This window comes from Erinaceus europaeus, chromosome 9 (assembly GCF_950295315.1).
Source record: "Erinaceus europaeus chromosome 9, mEriEur2.1, whole genome shotgun sequence".
Taxonomy (NCBI): domain Eukaryota; kingdom Metazoa; phylum Chordata; class Mammalia; order Eulipotyphla; family Erinaceidae; genus Erinaceus; species Erinaceus europaeus.
This window is the reverse complement of record NC_080170.1, coordinates 25,395,932-25,418,580: the sequence shown is the minus strand read 5'-3', so window position 1 is coordinate 25,418,580 and position 22,649 is coordinate 25,395,932. Positions and strand designations below refer to the sequence as shown.

Genomic DNA, 22,649 nt, shown 5'->3' with positions numbered 1-22,649 from the left:
GCCCGGCGAGCAGGCCTCTAAGGCCGTGGCCTACAAGGTCGGCCCAGGCGTCCCAGGGACTGGGGGCCGAGTCTCCCGCAATCGCACCGTGAGCGCCACGGCTCTGGGGGTGAGCGTGACTTCGGCCTGGCTCTGCTGAGACCAGGGCCGCTGGATCGCCGGGGTGGACCCGGACGGACCCGGCTGGGTGGTGCGATGCCCTGGAGAGCCGCGGGAAGGCGCGATCGCACAGTTAGGGGGTGACACTGGCCAGGGGAAGCCCCACTCCCGGAGCTTCCCGTCAGGCCGCCGGCGGACTTGGCTGATATTTGATCGGAGGAAAGAACTCCGAGAGTCCGAGGAGCCCAGGCTGCTGCTGGAGCCCTAGATACTCCAGGAAGAAGTGTACAATCGCTTTAAACAAATAGCTCAAAGTCGTGCGCCTCGGGCTGGGAGAGACGCCAAGCAGCAAGCTAGTGAGAAAGGCACCGTGGTGAGAACAGTGGTCACGGCTGCCACCAAACACCGTTGCTTTGTGCGTGTGTGTGGGGGGGGAAGGCAGGTTTAAGCAAACAAAGCCCCCACCCCCACCCCAGAGTCCCTAAGCCAAGGCTGAGCCAGAGGTTTGCGCTCAACTCTCGCCTCCCTGTGGCTGCCACCTTAGAGCCCAAGGTACCACCAGCACCACTCCGTCCATCTGCCCCTTCTGGGGACCCAAGTGTCATTATCTACATGTACAACGGAGCCTAAATCACTGTTGCTATCTGGCCCCCCTCGTTTTCTCCTCCCTCTAAGCCTTGTTAGCATCTGTGAAACCCAAACTTTTTTCTTCTTTATAAAAAAGCACTTACAAAAGCTGTGCAGTTTCAGGGGCTGCAAAATAAAACTAGATTGGCTCAGGGGGGGGGGAAAGTGTGTGTGTGGGGGGGGAGTTGGGAACTGAGGTTGATTACCCACCCCCCCACACACAAATATTTCCTCTCCCCCATCAATCTATCTTTCCCAGTTCAGGAGAGCTTCACTGAACAGGCACATAAAACAGGATTGTTTCCTTCTAGACAAGAAGCAGAGGTGGAAATGGTAGGGCCTGGGCAGCCTGGCAGTGCAAAGTCTCTGGGAGGTCAGGTGAGGTGGGCCCTGATGCCTGCCTCTCCCCTCGTTTGGGAGGCAAGGGATGGGGTGGGGGAGCTGGCTGCATTCCCAGCCCCCCCCCCCACACACACACACAGCCCACTACCCTGTCCTCTCCCTCCCACCAAGTTTGGGCTCTACTCTCAAGGCAAGTGAGGGAAAGCAGAGAGGCAGGGATGGGCCAGGCCTCTGCAGCCAGACCGCCATGGCCTGGCCCAGGACAGGCCCCACATCTGCTCCCAGAGACTCAGAGCTGCAGCCAGGAAAAGGAAACAAAGTTGGGCAGTAGGACCATTTCTTGGCACTTGTTATCTCAGCTCCTCCTCCCAGACACACGCTCTCCCTTACTCTCTGCTGGGACCCGCAGCCAGGCTTCCAACCTCAGCTGCGAGGGACAGTGGGGTGAGGACACAGGCTGAGGATCCTGGGGAAGGGGAAACCAGGATCCTGTGGAGCATGAAGCATGTGTCCCCCTTGCAGCAGCACCATTGTTCCAGGCCAGCGGAGACTGCCACAAAGTGAAACCTTTTAGCATGAGCCCAGGGGTGGCTTCCTCCGAAACCAGGTCTGGGATTCGGATCCAGGAGAATTTCAGCTTTGGAGACATCCGCTCCTGTTCACTTCTGTGACTCGAAGAAATGCAACGTCATTAATATTTGAAAAGGCAATTATTTTCCTGTTGAATCGAGAACTGTCTTCATGAATAATTTGTAGTGAGGTCTATTGCCATTTGAGAAACATTTTGTTGGGGGTCCCCTCCCCTTTCATTACTTAGGAGGGGGTTGGAGGAAAATGCTAGAGCAGGCCAGGCTCTCTAGACACCCCCCTCACCCCACCCCAACCGACCCACCACTTTAACTCCAAAACTAATGAATCAGGGCTGCCAGTGGGAAGGACGCGCTGAGAACTCGGTCCTGAATAGACTCAAACCTGAGCCAGGCTGGGCGCACTGAACTTGCTTCTCTGCTGTAGGTTGATTGCACTAAGAATTTAACCATTTTCTGCTTCAAAGACTTCAAACAGTAGGCCGGCAAAGAGCAGTAAAAGTTTGTTTGTTTAAAAAACAACCCTTTCATTAAAAATGAGTTCCTTCTCTGGCTCAGAGGACAGCTCTTCCTTCTCTACCTTCTCCCTGAAGCCACCGGCTTAGTAAGGAGCAGGCCTGAGAGCGGGGAGGCAGGGTGAAGGCTTCTGCCTTGCCTCCCTCCCCAAGGATAAAACCCCAAGGGAGGAGAGGGGGAGCACAGATGCCAGGGGAAGGAGAAACAGCTGGGGAAAATGCACCCATTTCTGGGGGATAAAGCAGTTTACTGGAAGTGGACTTTGCTCTGATGTGTGGTGTCTCAGCACTTCTGAGGGGGGCGTGGGGAAACGGGGGAAATTGTGTAGCCAGATTCTTCCCTGGCCAGGGCCAGCCTGGGGGAGAGGGTTGTTCCGTGCCTCAAAGTGCTGATGTCTTCACCAAGAGTAAGAAAAAACATCAGAGAGGAGGAGCACTGGGACACCAAGTGGAACTTCATTTTTCTCCTCTTGCTATTGCCCTCCCTTCAAAAAAAAAAATGGAGGGAAGAGAGATGTTGAATTCATAAATCTGGGGGAGGGGTGTTGTGAGGGAGAGAAACAACTTTGGTTGTTAAACTAATTCATGTAACTTTCTAGGCTGTTCTGGGAAGCTTGAACACTTTTTTTTTCTTCTTGTATTTGCATTAATGAGAGACATTTCTGGCCAGAGGAGGTCAACTTTGCAGGTTATTGTTTGTTTGTTTGTTTTGCACAGGCTCCTTGTCTGTTAAATAGAGCTACAGGTGTGTTTGTCCCACATGTCCCCATTTCACTCAACATCTCTGGTAAATGACACTTAAAGAAGAGGAGTCTCCTTGAGTCTTTGCTAAAGCCAAAAGAGAGAATTTGGTGAACATGCCAAGTTCAGGATGGTCAGATCTCCAAAAACAGGGCCAAAGTCAGCCCATGGGTCCCCCAAGTCCCAAAGAAAGCGCCCAGGTGCTGAAGACCCCTCAGTGCTGGTGGGAGCTGGGTTGTCAGGCTGAGAAGCAGATGAGTATTAGCTGCAGGACTCCCAGTGAGCCAGGAAAAGTTAGATCGTCGTTTCTCCATCTTTAGGGACTTTAGGGGCTATGTGTTCTTGTTATATTCCTTGAAATTAAACTCGGAGGAGGGTGCACACATTTGTATATGCAGAGATCCTAGCACATTCGTTCCCCACCACCCCAACAGAGACTACCCCCACCAACTCTCCTTCCAAGCACAGCCTCAGGACGCTTTCTGCGACTCTCTGCATAGAAGGACATAATTAATATTGGATGGAGTTGACTCATGGAAACAGCAAAACATCCCCCCTCTCCTCTTTCCCTCTGGGAGAACTTGGGGCGACCCAACTCCTGAGCCTCCACCCCTTCCCCCCACCAAAGGAGACAGCTTGTGAGGAATACTGACCTGTGTGAGTTCGTTTGTGTATTTTGAGGTTCTCTGATCTAGCAAAGACCTTCCCACACCCCGGGAAAGGACAGGGGAAGGGCTTCTCGCCCGTGTGCACTCGGATGTGATTGACAAGTTTGTATTTGGCCTTGAAGGGCTTGCCCTGGCGCGGACACTCCTCCCAGAAGCAGATGTGGTTGCTCTGCTCGGGGCCGCCGACGTGCTCCACAGTGACGTGCGTGACCAGCTCGTGCATGGTGCTGAAAGTTTTGGAGCAGAGGCGCGGGGGCGCGGGCCCTTCGGCGGCCAGCCACTTGCAGATGAGCTCCTGCTTGATGGGCTGGCGCATGTAGCGGAAGAAGGCGCCCGGCCCGTGGGGTGCGGCCAGGTTCACGGTCAGGTTCACGCCCTCGTAGCCGTGCAGGGCCGCGGCCGCCGCCAGGGCATCACTGCGGGCCACCGGCCCGGGCGCGAAGGGTTCGGCCCGCGCGTACATGTCTCCGGGGAGCCCCAGGCGCAGGAGTCCGTTCAGAGGGCCGCCGGGGGAGGCCTGGGGAGGATGCTCCGGGAGGCCCGGGAACGCCGAGGAGGGGCTGGAGGCCACAGCGAGCGGGGGGCCATGGTGTCCGGAGCTGCTACCTGTTGTCGAGACAAACAGCGCGCATGAGAAGGGGCGGCGCGGCCTCTGCGCCTCGCCGGGCGCCCCGGGGTGCACCCCGCTCCCTCCTCCAGCGCGGGGCCTGGGAGCCCGGCGGGTGGCGCGTCCGGGCTGCTGGCGGGAGGGAGCCGCGGGGCGTGCCCGGAGCCGCAGCCGGACGGAGGGGTCAGGGGGTGGCGCAGTGCTGAGTCTGCTGGGGGGCCCTGGGACCGGGCTCCCCGCGGGCGCCCGGCGGCCACCTTCCTGGGGTGCATGAGGGGGTGGCTAGCAGGGGGTGCATGGAGGTAGTGGAGGTGGGAGTGTTGGGAAGTGGGGGTGGCGCCGGAGCGCCTGGCCGTGTACACTGATTTCCGCGCGGCGGCATCGTGGCCCGGGGGCTCCCCGGATCCCTGCCGTTCAGGCCGCGGTCACTGACAGCGGGGAGAGGACAGACAACCGCAAAATAAAAGTATTATTAATAATAAAATAAATAATAAAAACAAAAATAAAAAAACTTTAGCAAAGTTTTTTTTCCCCTCTGCTCAAGTTTGACTTTCTACTCTTTCGCTCGCTCTCTCTCCCTGTCTCACGCCTAATTGAAATCCCGCGCGCCGCAGAGGCAGCAGCGGGACGCGGGAGAAGAGTGAATAGTGAATCTGGGAGGCCTCCCGAGCCGGCCGAGAGAAACAATCGCCCAGCTAGCCTATTGGTCCGCGGCCCTGCCTGACGTCACGATGACAAGTCCTGCCTCACACGGCTACGCGCGCGCGCACTCGCCCTCTCGCGCGCACACAGATATACACAAGTGCGCGTGCGCGCGCATACACAAGCGCTCAATCGCGGGCCCCACCTCCTGGCCCACCAACCTCTCTCTCCGGCCTCCACTGCTCATGCGTCCTGACCCGGGCGCCGCCGCCGCCGCTCCCCTCCCCCCTCCTCCTCCCCCCTTCTCTGGGGAGCGCGGGGCGGGGCGGTTCAGCGCTGCTGTTCCCGGGGTTGCGTGCAACTCGGCCCCGCCGCGTCCATTCACCGCGGCTTAGGGAAGGGGGTGTCGCGCTGCAGTATTGTCCTCCACGCTGGCCGGGCCTGAAGGGGGGCACCCGGTGTTGTGTGCGAATGGGGCGGGGAGGTGAAAGCTGGGCCGGCGCCTGAACGCCCTGCACCCCCCACCCCCACCCCAGCCGGGAGGACGAGCCGGGTTCCCGGGTTCCGAGGCGGCCAATGAGCGTGTGGCCGCGGGCGGAGCAGATCGTGGGCTTGCAGCTCTGGCTCCTGCTCTCTTTTTCTCGCTTTTCCCGAAATGTCTGGTGTGTGTATTCCCAGCCCCCTCCCCTTTTAAATTTTCATTTTTCTCTGTCTTTAAATTTTTTCTCTCTCTTTCTCTCATTTGTCCAAACCTGTGGACACACTTTCTCCTTCTTGGATCCTATCGCTTCTCCCCCTCTGTCTTTGCCTCTATTCTCCCAGACTTAGCCTTGCCCAACTCCTCTCACTGCGAAGGTCCGGGGCGCCCAGGGACTCGCAAAGCCGGAAGTCCAGCCTGAACCCAAGGCCACGAGTGGGTGGCGGGCGGGAGTAGCTCACCTTGACCCCTGAACCCCCCCCCCCCAACACACACACAGCCTGGGGCCACAGATCATCCCGGCCGGCCGGCCACAGAAACAAAGGCCAGGGGCGCGCAGTACAGGGGGACAGCGCCTCTATCACTTTTCGGTGGTACCCCCCCCCCACTAACCCGCCACCAGATAGAGAATCTGGGAGGGAGGGGGGAGGGTGAGAGAGACACACACACACTTGGGGATCATTCCCACTTGCAGCTCTGGCCACTTGTTGCCTGCGGGTGGTCGGAGTCTCTGCCTCTCTCAGCCTTGGCGGTCCTCGGGGTTCGGGAGGGAGCTATTGAAGGCTCCAAAGTCCATTTAGGGTCCGAAAACTCAGAGCTTCCTCTTGCCAGGACGACGCCTGGGGGTGCGGATTTCTGCGTCCAGGAATGGGGTGGGATTGAGTAAAATGGAGTGGGATGTGTGTGTGTGGGGGGCGGTGGGAAGTTCCCGCCAGGCCGAGAGTGGCCTAAACAGAAGGAGCGTCCTTTGTTTGCGCTAGCCAGCTCGAGCTGTCTGCTGTGCTCGGGAATTTAAAAGGTTGCTGGCCTTGCCTTTCATTCTGTGACTGAAAATGTAACCTGAATATGGGGCCTCCTTGGAGGCCGAAAAGGGCGCCCCCAAAGCAAAGAGAGGTCTGGATATGTAAGAGAAGCGTGAAGGGTTGAGCGAGACACCCCACACCACGAACAGGTTACAGAGTTGGGCAAAAACAAGCACCTCTGACCCAAGGCTGATTGAGCTGCTCCACCCATCCCTAGGACCAAGGGCTCTTCCTATAACATTCCTAATCCAATTATACAAGACTTAAAAAAATAATAAGAGAATCAGCTTATTTTTAAGGACAGATAGAGTGTTGGAGACTGAGTACATTGTTCCATGCTCACTGCTACTTTTTTTTGGTTGGGGTTTAACTTCAACAATTTCCTCCAGGGTTTGATAATTCCAGATTTTGTTGTTGTTATTACTCTGGTTTCAACACTGTTACCAATAGATATTGCCATAGCACTTAAAAAGGGGGAGGAGGTGGAAGCATTTGACAGAGGAACCCCTCTCTGTTGTAGAGACCAAGGGCTTCTGCAAAGCAACATGGAGACTAAATGGATTTATCTCCTCTGTCTTTCACTCCTTCTCACATTAATACTATTTAAGAAAATTATTTTGGAAATCTACTCCTCTGCCCACTGAGGTCTTTTCTCTGCTCTCCCCCCCCTGTGTGTTTTCTTCCATGAGTGCTAGCCCAGCTGGGTCTCTGGCAAGGGACTGCCTTGTCTCAAAAGACAAACAAAAACCCAAGTGATTTCAAGGCTGCCCATCATGAAGGTATTAGTTGGATGATGCAGCTGCCTAGGTCAGTCTGAGCTGAGTCTACAAAAGGTTCCAAAAGTAACAAAGCAACAGCAATTAAAAAGAAAAAGTGTGTTCATTTTTGTAATCTCTTGACTAACTCTTTTCTCCAAAAGGAAGCTTAGAAGCCCCACATCTGTTACTAAGGCCTAACCTTCAAGGACCTTTGCAATAGTCCTGCACTTGCCTCCTGGATTTCTTACCTGGACCCAGTCATTAGCCATGTAGGTTTGTCAAGCATGCACACACACACACACACAGAGAGAGAGAGAGAGAGAGAGAGAGAGAGAGAGAGGAGAGGGAGAGAGAGAGTGAGCCTCCAACTTACATCACAACTGATTTGCACAGAGATCAGTCCCTTACTTTATCGACTGTGACACCCCACACACACCTGCATCAAAGCCTTTGAATAATCTGGGTATTTGAGCTGATAGGCTTTCAACCCCTTTGGAAGTCTAGTATGATCAGTGACCTCTAATTCTCCTGTGTTTGTTGCCCACAATCACCAGAGAAGAAAATGTTAACTTCCCATTAGAAAGTGTTGAAAAGAAAGATGCAGTATTCCCCCACCTAGCACTCTGCACTCCCCCTCCCCCCAATTCTCAGCTTTGATTCCCTGGACCCCAGAGATGGAGCTTCACAGGTGTTAGCAGTTTCTCTTGTTAGCTTTACCCTTGAAAAAACTTTGAACATGTGTATGGCTTCTTGTGCCAACAGCAAGAGGGCAGATACATCTGATTCAGCCAAAATTTCAGGCAGTAGCCTGGCCCCATGGAGCTCTTTCCCAGATGCAGCCAGCTCTGGATGCTCTGGAAACATCTGGACCCACATCTTCCTGAGTAGCCAGGGGTCAGGTGACCTGCAGGTCACTAAGGTTGCCTGATTCTTGAACATTGTTGGAACTATGTGGTTCATACCTTGGTCGACTAAATATTGCAGTAGGGCCAGGCATTCTCCCCTGACGACATGTTCCAGGTGATAGGGAAGAAAGGAAAAAACAAACAAACAAACAAAAAAAAAAACCTCTTTCCTCGACTAATATGTGTAGACAGGAAACTGGGGGTGATTCTATAAGGGGCTCCTAAGGCATATATCTGAAATAAGCCCCCAAACAGGCCACATCTGTAGATGACAGAATGGGACATAGTGCCAGAGAGGCATACATCCATCTTCAGAGGAGATTCTTGGAACCTTCCAGTGTCCAGGTAGCAAAGAGTCGAGCTTCTGTGACTGTTGGGCAGTTTAAGAAGCACTAAGAATTTTCTTTCAGATTATTTCATTGCACTTACCCCAACACTAACTGCTTGGTTGGAGCATTCTATTCCGAACTATGCTGATGGGTGGGGTGGTTTATCTTATTGCTGAGCGCACTGCCCTGCTTGATTTGTAGAAAAAGGACATATTGGGACTTTCAGAGGTCTTTGATAGAATTCAAAGATGCACTGGAAAGTTCCCTGTGGCCTGTTTAGAAAGCATTCCACCGCCATCCCCCACATTCAGAATCATGTTCTAACCACCTTTGTCTGCATGCCCACCTACCACATCAACACAGTAGCATAAAATCAAGTGACTTGCTAGTTCATATTTCTGCTAGCATAGAAATAACATCATTAGTGAATGACCTTGTCATTTTCCAACACTTCTCACACCACTGTCTCAAATAGGGGAGTGTCTAACCTCTCCCTCATTGAAAGAGAAAGAAATGAGGGAGGTTAAGATTCATGGTTGGACTGATTGTCTATTTTGATCCTGTAAACAGTGCTAACTGATGACTGTTTGTGACAGGGGATGGCCACAATAGGACCCCAGAGTTGAAGCACAGCCCAGAGATTGGCCAAGCATAAACCTTGCTGCCTGAATGTTCTGCTCCTGAAATGACTTGTTCAAGTCCCTCTGCTCTATTTCTGGTCAGCAAGGGAATATGGCTGTTCAGATTTTAGTGATCTTTTAGTGAGAAATTGTCTCTAAAAAAAAAAAAAATATATATATATATATATATATATATATATATATCACTTAAACCTCCAAATGTCCACCATATGTTTAAGCCCAGATTGTGCAAAGGAGATGAGCCCCACCAGGGTCTTGTAGGGAAAGGAGGGCATGCCTTATTATTAAAGTTGTGGAAGTTATGGGACAAAGTCATCACTAATGGAACATAGTGTGAAAGAAAATATGAATACACTTGGAGAACAAGTTTCCAAGTAACGATGCTGCAGAATGTCTCTGGATGAAAGATTCAGAAGTATAGCTCAAGGATCTTCCCAAACGGCCTTGAAGAATCAAAACAACCGAATTTACATAATAATCACACTCCTGCCATCAAATCATCATCAGATAATAGAAGGGAGCCCTCGCCTGAGCTGTCCATTTAACTTTTGTTCAGAAGGTTGATTCTCCTACCACTCAGGGAATAGCCCGTTGGAGGCAACCCTCAGCTGGTGGTATAGTTGAAATGAGGAAACGAGATGCCTGGAAGGGGAAACACCCAACCCTAAATCATATGCTTATTCTAAATGGAATATTAAATTAAACTCTTTACAATGAAGGTATTCCTGACAGAACGGCTGTCAGTCACTCCCTGCTCAGACACCACATTGTGGGAACGTCTTGACCACCACATTGCAGAAGGCTGGTGTCCCTGGGAAGGATGCGGAATATCATGTAAGTCCCATCACCAAGATCAAAGTCTGCTCCTTTCATGGAAGCCAATACATGTCAAACCTCATTCCAATCAAATCATCCGGAAATGAATTCAAGACGACTATGTCATAGAATTATGTGACAGTGGAACTACAGAAGGTCAGGGGTGGTTTGTTTCAATGAAAGAGTCATCAAATATGAATGCTAAAACATCTAGATGAGTAGGCATGGGAGGGGAGGCAATGAGTGGGGTTCAGCAGGTAGGTAGGACATCTGCTACATTGATTTGTATAGATGTGCATCAAAGACTAAGCTGTCTCTAAGTTTCATTTGGATTCAAGAAGTACTTCCAACCACCACCACCACCACCACCACCACCACCTCCAACTTACAACCCCAATAGAACCACAAGACAGAATGAAAACTTTCTACTCCACAAATTTCACTTCAGCCAAACCAAGATTCAAAAGAGGAGTGGAACTTACTTGACTCTTTCAGGGTGTTCCGGTAAAGCCGTAATCGTTTCCTCATCACCAAGGAAGTCTTGTATCTCATTTTCTGACTTTGAGACTGAGAAGAAAAGAGGGAGAGTCATGAGTTAAACAATTTCAGACCTGTCTGTATGGCAAGAAGCTGTGGCCTGAATGTGAGTGACAGGAAGCTGTAGATCTGAAAAGGCTTTTAGTCTAGAAGGACTCTGCTAGGAACTACATAATTTTTTTTTGCATACATGATACAGTCTTGGAGATAAAAATATGCAGAAAAATAATAATTTCCCCAGATTTTAAAAATATGAAACTTATTTGATGATCTGCCTAGCAGGTAGAATTAACCATTGTTTCTGCTAGTCAGTGTCCCATTGCCCCTCAGTTCTAGAATTTGCATTTGTTGTAGAGAAGCCCCCACTATTTCCTTTAAGCCTGTTAATTGAGTTTAGTGAGATGTGATGGGGAGGGCTGTGTGTCCTCTGGGAGATTATCGGATTCAAAAATTGAGTTGTAAGTATTGAAAAGACAGGAATTTCTTTGTAGATCTTGTTTGGCCCAGGGTGGTGTGGAATCACTTATCTTTAAATGGCTCTCATCCCCGGACCCATTTGGGAGCCAACACTGCTTAGCTTTTCAACATTAATATAAAATCTACCCTATTGGGATGTGTGTAGTGGGTGGGGTGGGCTTGGGGGCCTCTTGTTTTTTCTCATCTGGTCCTGGCTGTTCCTATTGCTTGATTAAGAAGGTCAGAGTCAGCATCTCCTGCCCTCCCCCATAGATTTTTTTTTTTTTTTAAGTCAGCTTCATCTTGTGGTTAGAGCTCTCTGCCCTGAAACCCACACTGGAGACCTCTGCATCTGTCAGACAGCAGTGGAGCAGTCAGACCGTGGCGATCCACCCAGCCCAACCCTCAATTTGGTCTAGAAAGACAAACAGTCATTGAAAAGGTCTCAGGCTGGACAAACACAGCGAGCCCTCTGTCAATGAGGATGGCCGCCTGTCTCGACACTCCAGTCCACTGAACAAGGGGTTGTTTAACTTGTTGAACCACAGGCCAAATCCAAGTGGGGCTCTGCTATTATCTCAAAGGGCTTCCAGTTCTCTTTGCTGGAAGATATCTCTCTCTCTCTCTCTCTCCCCCTCTCTCTCTCTCTTTCTCTCACCATCTCTCTTTCTCTCTCTCCCTTCTGCCCCCAAATCTGTGATTGAGCTAGCTTCATTGTCTCCACCCTTCCCATACTCCATTCTTTTTTTTTTTTTTTTTTTACTCCATTCTTTTTTTTCAGGTCCCATGTGAGAAAGGGCGGATGTGTGTGTGGGGGGGGGGGGGCAAGAAAGGAGAAACTCACCTTTTCCCAGAGGGTTTTTATTTATTCTTAAGTCTTTCTAACCAAGCGACATCCATCCCCAAAGGTAATGAGCTCTTTCTCTGAACAAATCAAGAAAGAAAAGGAGCCCCAACTTTGCATTCCTGCAGGGGCAGCCAGCTGCGAGGCCTTGCTCTAAAATCTCCTCATAGTGGGATGCCTGGCACGGATAAAGTCCTGGTTGGTTGGAACTAAAAGAATTTCCTTTTGCCGCCTTTCAGAGAGAAACGGGTGTGAATTTCCCTCAAGAGCTCTGTCCACCCACAACGCTGACCAAGACCCCCCTCTCTTTAGAGTCTGGGTCATTTCTACCCTTAGCTTTTGGTTTTGGGGGTGAGGGGAGGAGGCATGCCAAACCCACAAGCATACTAACTAACAAGTGCTGCAGATACTGGACTGTCAAGCTGCTCTCTGTAGCAGCTCCAGCCCCTGGTGGGCACAGGGAAGCCGGGTCAATGCCATTCTATTTGGTTCACACTCTGACCCTACTGCCTAGTCAATCATATCAGCAGAGCTGGCCCCTAGCCACCCAATGAGTCCCCAAACCTCCACCCCAGGATTGCAAGGGCTTCTTACACCTGTTTCTCCCATTGCAACCCCAACTGGAAGCACACACCTGAAATTTACTGGGATCTGCTTTCCTCCACCTTAGGACCAGGCTTGTGGAGAGGGCAGACAGTTAAATATTTGCAAAAGGCCTCATTTTTTTCCTGGAGGGTGCCCACAGACTTCATTGGGGCGGGGAGGGGGGTTCCCATAGCTGGTTGGCCTCCTTAAGGTCAGAGGTCATTGCAGTCTGCAGGCTCCAGCCTCTGACAGCTCCAGAAGCTCTCTCTGATTCACCCACTGATCTGTGCCCCTTGGAACCAGGAGAGAACTCCATGGCTGGGGCAGGAGGGTCCTAGGTGTAGGCAGTCTGGAAGCCCCCAAGCCAGAGGCTAAGTGAGCTCAACCTTCCCTGCCACCGCCACCTGCAGTGGCCCTCTACAACCACACCACGGTCCTCTAGTGATCACCCGGCAATTGGATCCAGGGTCTGTAGACTGGCATGGTCCCCTTCTCCAGTTCCCCAGATTGGGGGATGAGGGGAGTGGTAGAGCTGTAGCTGGGATCTGCTTGAGAGTGTCGCCTGAAGGGCCAGCCTGGACGTCTAAGGATGCCCCTTAACTCCCTGTCCACCCTCAGCCTGCCCTGGGGCAGAGGAAGGAAAAAGGGGTGTCACTCTCAGGGTCGTAGTGCTCCTCACAGACAGCGCCCCTGCAGAGGCTCAGTCCTGCAGCGGCCCTCTCCAGCCTTAAGACTTCGATGGTTCCCACCTCCCGCCCCCCACCCCGGTGGACCAGTCTCCCCAAAGGCTGCGTTCACTGCCAGCCTTCCGGCTGCCCCAGCTTTCCTTCCCGCCTCCCCGGCTCCAAAGACCCATCGCCTGGTGTCCCTGGGTGTTCAGGACGGTGCCCAGAACAGATGGATGCGGCCTGCTATCTGAAGAGCCAACCCCAGCCCTCCTCCACCTCCCGAGGGAGATAGAAAGCCAAGTCCTGAACTCGCGGGCCCGTGGCGCGCGCGGAGAGCGGATCCCAGTGGTCAATGTCGCCAGGCTGGACCGCTAGGCACGAGGGAGGAGGCCAGGCCTGGTGCTGACCCAGTCGGCCTCCACCTGCAGCCGGGGCCCGAGGAGTCCCTGTACCCCGGGGCCGGCCGGCTGGGCTGCCTCGGAGGCTCTTTGGACCCTGTGCTGGAGGGAGAGACTCATCCCTTCTGGCCATGGTCTTGGGGGCCGGGAAGAGGAGCTGCTTGCGGGGACACCCCTCCACACACCGCGCAGCTCTGGGCCACGACTCCCCTTCTTGTGGCCACGCTGGGAGCACCCAGGCACTTTCTAAGGTTGGGAGGGGAGGTGGGCTGGGGGGGGAGGTGGGGTGGGCACAGGCTGCTTTCCATCCCCTGTGCCAGTGGGAGTGCCATTCGCCCTCCTCCCCCCCACCCCTTGGAAAGCAAGAATGGACTCATCTCCAGTGCTGCCCCTCCGCAGAAAGCCCCCTCCCCTCCCCTCAGTGTCCACGGGGTGGGGCCTACACCCCTCGTTTTGGGGGGGTCCGTGAGGGAGGGAGTGGGGGAGAAAGTGTAGTTCTTTGCCCAGGGGGTTTGGGTGCCAGTGGCTCAGGCAGGGGCGCCTGCTCTGGGGGTTCCTGCAGTGTGGGCCCCATCAGTCTGCCCCCACTCCCATCCCCATATTCATGTACTTACCCCACTCCACCTGTTGCCGGCATCACCTCATTTCTGCACATTACTTTGGGGTGACCGAGGGGGGACCTTAAACCCCTCCAAGCCTCTCTTTGGTGGTTCCAGCGAGATGGTCATCCTTCATTTCTCCTTTTCCAGCTTTCAGGGAGCAGTTAGGGAATGTATGATGAAGCAGAAATGAGCCGTCAGGATGATATTTTAATGGCTTATATGTCACGTTGGTGCATGTGGCTTTGAACTGGAGCCGCTCGCGTTTCCTGCAGAGAGCACCGCAAATCCCACTTGATAACTTCTACAACCCACAACTTTTTGTCCCCCTCCCTTTCTCACATTCACCCTTCCCCTGGATATTTGGATGCGTTGCCTAAAAATATCCTCTTGCCAACGTCTCTCCCCCCCCCCCATTGTCCATGGACTGGAGAGGAGAAGAGTGATTTTTCTCTTTTTGAAGAATTATTTTTTCTCCTCTTCATTCTTCCACCCCAACGGTTCCCTTCCCCCTCAGATGCCCTCCCTTGTGTTCCCCCCTTTCTTTTTTGAAAGGCAGATGAGGTGGGTTCAATATTTGTTCTTTCTATTGCAGCCCCAAGAGAGAAAACTTATTGCAGATCAGATTTAAAAAAAAACAATTATAGTGGAGACTAGCTCCAACTTCTTCTTGTGGGCAGCAGAAAAGACTCAGTGTAACCCTGATATTTATTTTTCGGGGGGGGGGACAAAGTATACCATCATCATCATCATTATTAATTTAAAGATCATTCCAACAACCTCAACCCTGTCCCTTCATCTCCCAGCCCTGTTCCACTGCAAGTTAGCTGGGGCTGCAGAGTCAATACACTTAGACTTGTTGCTAGAGCCTAACATTTGATATTCTCTCTCCCCCCCCCCCCCTCTCTCTCTCTTCTATTTCCCACCACCACCATCACCACTACCACCTCAAACACTGGGACAGGTCCAGTTAGACAAGGAGAAAGAATCCCAGATTCCCAGGTTTTGTGTGTTTGGCGCCAGGAAGAAGCAAGGGTAAAGGCAGCCCAGCTCCTCAGCCCCAGCAAGGACCCCAATGATGAAAAGAACAGAAAAGCAGAAAGGCAAGGAGCTGCCGAGGCTGACCCTGCCTTCTGCCGGCCCCTTCAGCCCCGTGCGGGGCTGGCTGGGCAAACCGAAATAAATAAATAATATTCATTTTCATTTTTCCTCTCGGCCTGGGCGCTGGTGAGTCTCCTCCCGGGGGCCCTTTCCCTGTGAAAGGATGAGTTGAGGTCTCTTTGTCTGTGCAAAGAGTTTAGGGCTCGGATTCAGCTGCAAAGAAGCCAAATGAAGTTAGAAACAAAGGGCAAATTGAAGAATTCCGACTCTTGGCTTTTTGTGTTTTCCTTACTAGAAAATAATTAGACCTAATGAATATGTAGGGCGCTCCAGTTTCACCCCTCAGCCCCCAGGCTGCTTTTTTTTTTTAACTGAGCTGGGGAGAAAGAAGACAACCTCCAGTCTCCCCCTGCCCCTTGCATCCCAGTGAATTTTTTTTTTTTTGGGGGGGGAGAGATGCAGAATATTGCTCTCCTTAATTGATTGAGTCACAGGGATTTTTTTTTTCTTATTCTACTTTTAAGTGCCATACTTCTCTACCTTTCAACAATCATTTTAATATATAGTCAATGGTTCTTTGTGGCTGGGACAAAAAGCAACTAGGCACAGGGGCTGAATAGCCTTTGCGCTGGGCAAAGACAGGTTAATCGAGGGCCGCATCGCGAAAACAAGCGAGTGTTGTATGTTTGCACTGAATCCAAATGTCTGCATTTTCCTAACTAAATCAAAGGGAGTGTTATTTCTTTTTCTGCTCACTCATCTGAAGGTAAGTAAATTTTCCCTGGCGATCAAAAGCCTGGTCGGCCACAAAGACCGCGCCCGCTTTTTCCACCGTCCTGGTGTGGCGAGTTGCGGCATTTCAATAACTGTGACAAGGGTGACTGATTTGTGAACTAGAAAAAGGTTTGAATGTCACCAAATTTACATTGGTCCTATCTATGGGAGGGGGGGAGGAGGATTTAAATACCAAAAAAAAAAAAAAAAAAAAGAAGTATTGGGGAAATTCCAGGGAGCTTTGAGTGGCCCAGGGTAGGAGAACAATAGTGCATTTGGGAAATTTACAGTTTTACCTGAATGAAAGAGGCTGGGAGCTTGGGAGCAGGGGTGTAGGAGGGGGTGAGTGGGGGAAGAGGGAAGGCAAGGGGAAGAAGGGGAAAAGGAGAATAACTCAAGAAGAAAGAAGGGAAAGAATGGACAACAATGTTTCCAGTGGGGGACTGGGGGGTAAGAAAAGCCCTCAGTAACCTGGGAGATGAAGAACTCTTCTCCACCTGTGTTTATTTTGGGGTGTGTGTGGAAGGGGGGGCATGATGGACACAGGGAGACTAGCTGATGTGCGAAAATTGGGGAAACTGAGACAGCCGGCTAGCCTGAGAAACCGCATTTCTTGTGAAGGGGACCGTGGTGTGACCGTGTGTGTTCCCGGGATCTTAAATTATAAGCAGGAGGGGGATGAGGCAAGAGGGAAGCAAACTTCAAAAGGAGCAAATAACAAAAGCCTTCTTTGCTGCCCTGGAACGGGGTGTGTGTGTGGGGGGGGCAGTAGAAAGAAAAGAAAGTTGCTGAATCGAGACATTCTGGAATTGTCAGTGCTGGGCAGCCTGGCCCCATCCCCGCCTCCCGCTCCCTGAACCAGGCCCGAAGTCGCCGGTCCCTGCTCCAAGAGCAGGTTGGAGGAAGGACGAGAGAGAGAGAGAGAGAGAGAGAGAGAGAGAGAGAGAGAGAGAGAGACGGAGGGAGAAAGAGCAGGAGAGAGCAAGCGAATGCACTCGTCTGCAAGAGGAGGAAAAAAAGAAAGAAAAAAGGAATCGTAGCAAGTCATCCAAAAAAAATTTTTTTTCCATGAGAAGAGGAAATTTTTGGCTTAAAAAAAGTTGCTACTCCTGGCAGCCCTGTTTGTCAAAAGGGGATGTCAAGCGCTTTACAATACCTGGGATTGATGAGGCGGGCGGGCCAATGAGCTGCGCGCAGCAACTCTGCGCGCCCTCCGTTGGCACGGCGGCCAAGGGAGGGGGGAGCGCGCTCCGGCCAATGGGCGGCCGCGCCCGCGGCACGTGACGCCTCCCCCTGCTCCCATTCATCAAGGGGGGGACGGTGTCGTCCTTTCAATTCATTTATCTGCAGGAATGATTGCTGCTATCAGTCTCGAGCTCACCGCCCGGCGGAGGAGGTGAAAGTTTCTCCCCAGGAAGATAAACCGCAAAAGACAATATTGTGTATGATTTGCGCCTTTTCTTTGGCATTTTCTTTCTTTCTTTGCTCTCCCTCCCTCTGCCCCCCCCTTTTTTTTGCAAAAAAAAAAAAAGGCAGAGGGGGGAAAGGAGAGAGAAGAAGCGAGGAGTCAAGCCGGAGAGGAGAGAGAGAGAGAGAGAAAGAGAGAGAGAGAGAGAGAAAGAGAGAGAAAGAGAGAGAAAGAGAGAGAGAGAAAAGAAAGGGCGAGGGGTTGGTTGGAGAAGTGAGGAGGGGCGGCCGACGGAGGCGGAGAGCGAGCGGGGCGAGCGGCCGCGGCTCGGGCGCTCACATTCCTCTATGCTGCGCATCCGGGAGGAAGTTTTTTTGGGGGGCTGAGATGCACCGCGCCTGTCTCCGGCCGCCAGCCTTGACGCGGGGTCCTCTCCGCCGAGACTGAGCGGCGAGCCGAGCCGGGCCGGCGGGGTCTGCAGGGCGGGCGCCGGAGCCAGCCTCGCTCGCGGCCCGCAGCCGTCCCGCTTCCCCGGCGCTCGGCTCGGCGGGCTCCCCGGGGCGCCCCGGCGCTGCCAGCGGGCCCGGACTTCGCGAGGTGGGTCGACTCCCCCTCCCTCCTATCCTCCTCTCCTCCTCCTCTTCTTCTTCCTCCTCTTCCTCCGCCTCCCTTTCCTCCTCCTCCCGATTTTCCCTCCTCGGCAGGCGAGGGTGGGGGGCCCGGGGGAGGCCGGGGCTCGCCCCGAGCTGCCACGATGCTCCTGGACGCCGGCCCCCAGTACCCCGCGATCGGCGTGACCACCTTCGGCGCGTCCCGCCACCACTCGGCGGGCGACGTGGGCGAGCGCGACGTGGGCCTGGGCATCAACCCGTTCGCCGACGGCATGGGCGCCTTCAAGCTGAACCCCAGTTCGCACGAGCTGGCTTCGGCCGGACAGACGGCCTTCACGTCGCAAGCTCCCGGCTACGCGGCCGCTGCCGCCCTGGGCCACCACCACCACCCGGGCCACGTCGGCTCCTACTCGAGCGCCGCCTTCAACTCCACCCGGGACTTTCTGTTCCGCAACCGCGGCTTCGGCGACGCAGCGGCCAGCGCGCAGCACAGCCTGTTTGCCGCCTCGGCCGGGGGGTTCGGGGGGCCCCACGGCCACACGGACGCGGCGGGCCACCTGCTCTTCCCCGGCCTGCACGAGCAGGCTGCCGGCCACGCGTCGCCCAATGTGGTCAACGGGCAGATGCGCTTGGGCTTCTCGGGGGACATGTATCCGCGGCCGGAGCAGTACGGCCAGGTGACCAGCCCGCGCTCCGAGCACTACGCCGCGCCCCAGCTGCACGGCTACGGGCCCATGAACGTGAACATGGCCGCGCACCACGGCGCCGGCGCCTTCTTCCGCTACATGCGCCAGCCCATCAAGCAGGAGCTCATTTGCAAGTGGATCGAGCCTGAGCAGCTGGCCAACCCCAAAAAATCGTGCAACAAAACTTTCAGCACCATGCACGAGCTGGTCACGCACGTCACCGTGGAGCACGTCGGCGGCCCCGAGCAGAGCAACCACATCTGCTTCTGGGAGGAGTGTCCCCGAGAGGGCAAGCCCTTCAAAGCCAAATACAAACTGGTCAACCACATCCGAGTGCACACCGGCGAGAAGCCCTTCCCCTGCCCCTTCCCTGGCTGCGGCAAGGTCTTCGCGCGCTCTGAGAACTTGAAGATCCACAAAAGGACGCACACAGGTAGGGGAAACGTGCTGGCCTCCCTCTCACGTCCACAACTCCGTCCTCCCACCCCAGCCTGAGCCGAGGGAACCCGAACTCCCGGGCAGCCGCTGGGGCGCACCAGCCGGGCTTCGGTGGGAGTCTGAGCAACCAGGTTCCAGCACCAAGGGTGTGCTGGGTTTTTCTTCAATAGCTGGAGGCGTGAAATTTAAAATAAAGGAGAAGTGGACGAGAGGATGGGAAGGATATATATATATATATATATATATATATATATATATATCTCACTAATATAATAAAGAGAAAGGAAGAAAGGAAAAAGAAAGAAAAGACCGGGAGAGGAGAGAGAAAAACCCAGCTCTGCACAGCCCATAGAGCCAGCAAAGCCAAAGCAGGGCCGGTCTCCTGCTGGGGTGGAAGCTCCAGCCTCTCCCAGCCTCTGACAAATCTAAAGCTTCCTTGGTGGCCAACATCTCTCTCAGGGCCCTTTCATGAGGATTTAGCCTAGGAGGGAGTTGAGGGAGTTGGAGATCTTAGGAAGCTTCCACCCCCAGAGAGAGAGAAGGAGAGAGAGAGAAAGAAACAAAACCAATGCTCCAGAACTGTGTGCTGGGGGTTGCGGGCTGAGTATTGGTAGCTTGTAAGGCCTGCTTCCAGAGGCTTTTGCACAATTAAAATGTCCAGTTTTTAGCTGTCGTTGGTGAATAGGCTCAGAGTTAGGAAAAGTCAGCCGAAGTTGACAGTCTATTTTGTTGTTAGATTCTCTCATAGGGTTGCAAAACACCAAAATCCTTGCATGGGCCTTGCAACACCCAGAGATCCATCGGCTGGGGAAGAGTGAAAAGTTGCAGCGAGTGCAGGATCATAGTTTGGGGTCAGTCAGGCCCAGCTGGGTTCCCAGCACCCATGTAATCTTGAGATTCTTGAGTTTGCCTCTGCTTTGCTATTCCGGGCTGTCTGGGGTGATTTGCAAGCCCTGCATCTGGAACTGAGGAGTTTAACTGCAGGGCTCCAGGAAGAGTTTGTGGTGCCCCGCTTACCTCCCAGCTTCTGATATTAAATGCCAATGTGTAAGAGGTGGAGTGGGTGGGGGAGGTGGGAGTGTGTGTGGAGCATTGGGGAGGGGGTTGGAGGGAGGAGAGAAGAGCCAAACAGGGAGAATCCACCTGGACTTTAACAATTAGAAGCCCAGAAAGGGGCTGAGGACACCTGAAGTGGTTTGCAGAGCCTGGGGCAAAAGAAAAAGAAACAGCAGCCAGAGAGAGACCTGCTTGTCTGTTCTGAAAAAGAAAAAAAAGAAAGAAAGAAAGAAAGAAAAATGACCTTGAGAAACAAGGAGATAGCCATAACTCCATAACAGCAAAAGCAATAAAAATCTGGATCTAATTGGCCCAGGAATTTGGATAGTCCAGATATTTCAAATGGTACTACCAGACCGACAACTTGACTCCATTAAAAAACCCGGGTTGTGAAGCTGGCAAAGTGCTTTCTCCTCTTAGGGCTGGTGGCTTTTCTTCTCCCCTCTACCACACACTTTGTTTCCTAGGAAGAAAAGAAAAGAGAAACAGCTGAGGGACTTGTTCTAATCATACCCATCTTTCTTTCTGCCTTCGTACCAGGGGAGAAACCCTTCAAATGCGAGTTTGAGGGCTGTGACCGCCGCTTTGCCAACAGCAGCGACCGCAAGAAGCACATGCACGTGCACACAAGTGACAAGCCCTATCTCTGCAAGATGTGTGACAAGTCCTACACGCACCCCAGCTCGCTGCGCAAACACATGAAGGTAATCGGGGTGCTCTCGCTTTGCGCCTGCGACTCAGGAGCCGGCTCTGTTCTGGGGTGGCCGGGTTCAGCGTTTGGAAGCCACAGATCCATTCTGCTGAGTTGGGATGGAGAACAGAGGCTGAATGGGGGAGTGGGGACTGTTGGTTGGACTGGGGGCCACCCAGGAGCTTCTAAATTCCCTGGGGGAAAAAAGAAGAATAAAAAGAAGAAGGGAGCACTGGAGCAGAGGCCAAGCCTGATCTGGAGCTCAGAGTGGTAGCAGCTGGCGAGATGGGCCCAAGCTGCTGCTATTGTGACAGCTGGGGACAGAGGAGTTGGGGCACTGGAGGGAGTGTGTGTGTGTGTGTGTGTGTGTGTGTGTGTGTGTGTGTCTCCTGCTAGGCCGCTGCTTGAATTCGAAAGTTCCTGAGTTGTGGCCTCCAATCTGGTACCCAGTTTCCCTAAGTTGTTTCCCTCTGCTGAATCCCCAGGGTGCTGCCATTTTCTGGAGTGCCACAGCCAAGTCTGTGTCCCTAGGGTGGCCTAGACCCAGACTTCAAGGGATTCCCCCCCCCCCCACACACAGAGGCAGTGCTGCAGCCTGCCAGGAGCTTCCTGATCTCTCCTCCCTGCGATCTCTCCCTCTCTGTCTCCGTAAAGAAAAACCCGGCCACTTTATTTCCCACAGGTCCACGAATCCTCCTCGCAGGGCTCGCAGCCGTCGCCGGCCGCCAGCTCAGGGTACGAGTCGTCCACGCCTCCCACCATCGTGTCTCCCTCCACAGACAACCCGGCCACCAGCTCCCTGTCGCCCTCCTCCTCCGCCGTCCACCACACAACTGGCCACAGCGCGCTCTCTTCCAATTTTAACGAATGGTACGTGTAAACACCAGAAAGCAGACACCCAACAACAACAACAACAAAAAGCACCCTATTTAAGAGACTGATCGCACTCCCCTACACACAACTCTTCTCGCTGAGAGAACCCTGTGAATGAAAACAGCACTCCCCAGACTCCCCCACCCCCACCCCCACAATCCCATTTTTTTCAGACCTGCCAGTAGACCCAGGACCGAGTAAGAGAGAGGAAACACTATACCTTCATCCACCCCCGCCCCCGTGTCTTTATTTTCTTATTTTCTGGTTCTTTCCCCCCTTTTCTCTTTCTTTCGTATTTTTATTTTTGGCAAAGGTTTGGTAGCCTAGGGGGTTGGGGGGAGGGGGGTTCGAGGAGCGGGCGGCTATGGGACCAAAGGCCGCCAACCTTTAGGGCCAGTTTCTCCCCCATATTGGAACAGGCTCAGAGGGACTTCGGTTTAAATTTTTTCTTCATTCTTTTTCTTGCGTTCTTTGGGCTTTGCATTCTTGTAAATACAGAATTATTAGCTTACAGCTGTACTGTTGGAATCTGTAAATAGTTATATCTCGGTTGGAGCGGGCGGGCGGGATCGTGGCGTTGTGGTCTTTGCATTTGGGGGAGGGGGGAGGGGGAGGGTGGGAGGGGGGAGGGGGGCGGGAGGCCTCAAAAGCCAACTGTTTGTACTGAATGGCAAGAATGTTCTAGTAAATGTGTACCAAAATGTGAATTATTTTGTATGATTACAGTCTCCACGTCGACCTAACAGAATATTATTGATATTATTAATGTACTTTTTTTTTTTTGTATGAAGTGCAAACATTTTTGTCCCAAAGTCTAAGTACTTTCGTGCAGTAAAATGTTGTTTCCCAGTCCTGTCAAGAATTCGTATAGTACGAGCCTGGATCTACGTGTCAAACTGTTTCATTTGTTTATGTAAAGTGATATTAAAAAAACACAGATATAAACTATAACTGTCCATTGCTTTTGGCAAAAGATACAACCACATAATGTATATAGATCCTAGTTTCCATATTTATCCGCATGTAAAGGGGCCGGTTTATTCATGTTACAGCTATTCAATATTTATGGCTAGAACTCGTATGTACACTTTAGTTTCCAGAACTGTTTGGTAATTTTTCGTACCTTATTAAAGATTCTTCAGTCTCA

At 52.7% G+C, this 22,649-nt stretch overlaps 2 protein-coding genes across 6 annotated transcripts in view; one reads left to right on the top strand and one right to left on the bottom strand.

Annotated features, from left to right (window-relative positions):
- The window catches only part of ZIC4 (Zic family member 4), a 23,273-nt gene extending 6,238 nt beyond the window's left edge, over positions 1 to 17,035 (bottom strand). The window contains exons 1-4 of one of the 5 annotated variants that reach the window (XM_060197547.1): positions 16,896 to 17,035; positions 13,880 to 14,133; positions 10,260 to 10,344; positions 3,565 to 4,185 (exon numbers count right to left, since the gene is read on the bottom strand). In XM_060197547.1, the coding sequence (XP_060053530.1) occupies positions 3,565 to 4,185; positions 10,260 to 10,329 (691 nt within the window). In that variant the 5' untranslated portion in view covers positions 10,330 to 10,344; positions 13,880 to 14,133; positions 16,896 to 17,035. Of the gene's footprint in view, positions 1 to 3,564; positions 4,186 to 10,259; positions 10,345 to 11,614; positions 12,336 to 13,879; positions 14,357 to 14,811; positions 14,921 to 16,895 lie in introns of those variants that run through there. The other 4 variants (XM_060197546.1, XM_060197548.1, XM_007518069.3 and 1 more) reach the window with 4 other exon arrangements.
- Positions 16,282 to 22,649, top strand: ZIC1 (Zic family member 1). Its single transcript, XM_007518068.3, has 3 exons — positions 16,282 to 18,877; positions 20,479 to 20,642; positions 21,312 to 22,649. The coding sequence occupies exons 1-3, from the start codon at positions 17,902 to 17,904 to the stop codon at positions 21,507 to 21,509; spliced, it is 1,338 nt and encodes a 445-aa protein (XP_007518130.1). The 5' UTR covers positions 16,282 to 17,901; the 3' UTR covers positions 21,510 to 22,649.

What these genes read in the sequence shown, in the direction of transcription:
- ZIC1 (XM_007518068.3), top strand. Translation starts at nt 17,902, where the DNA reads ATGCTCCTGGACGCCGGCCCCCAGTACCCCGCGATCGGCGTGACCACC. An exon ending in CCACAAAAGGACGCACACAG is followed by an intron (nt 18,878 to 20,478) that starts GTAGGGGAAACG and finishes CCTTCGTACCAG; the next exon opens with GGGAGAAACCCTTCAAATGC. An exon ending in CGCTGCGCAAACACATGAAG is followed by an intron (nt 20,643 to 21,311) that starts GTAATCGGGGTG and finishes TATTTCCCACAG; the next exon opens with GTCCACGAATCCTCCTCGCA.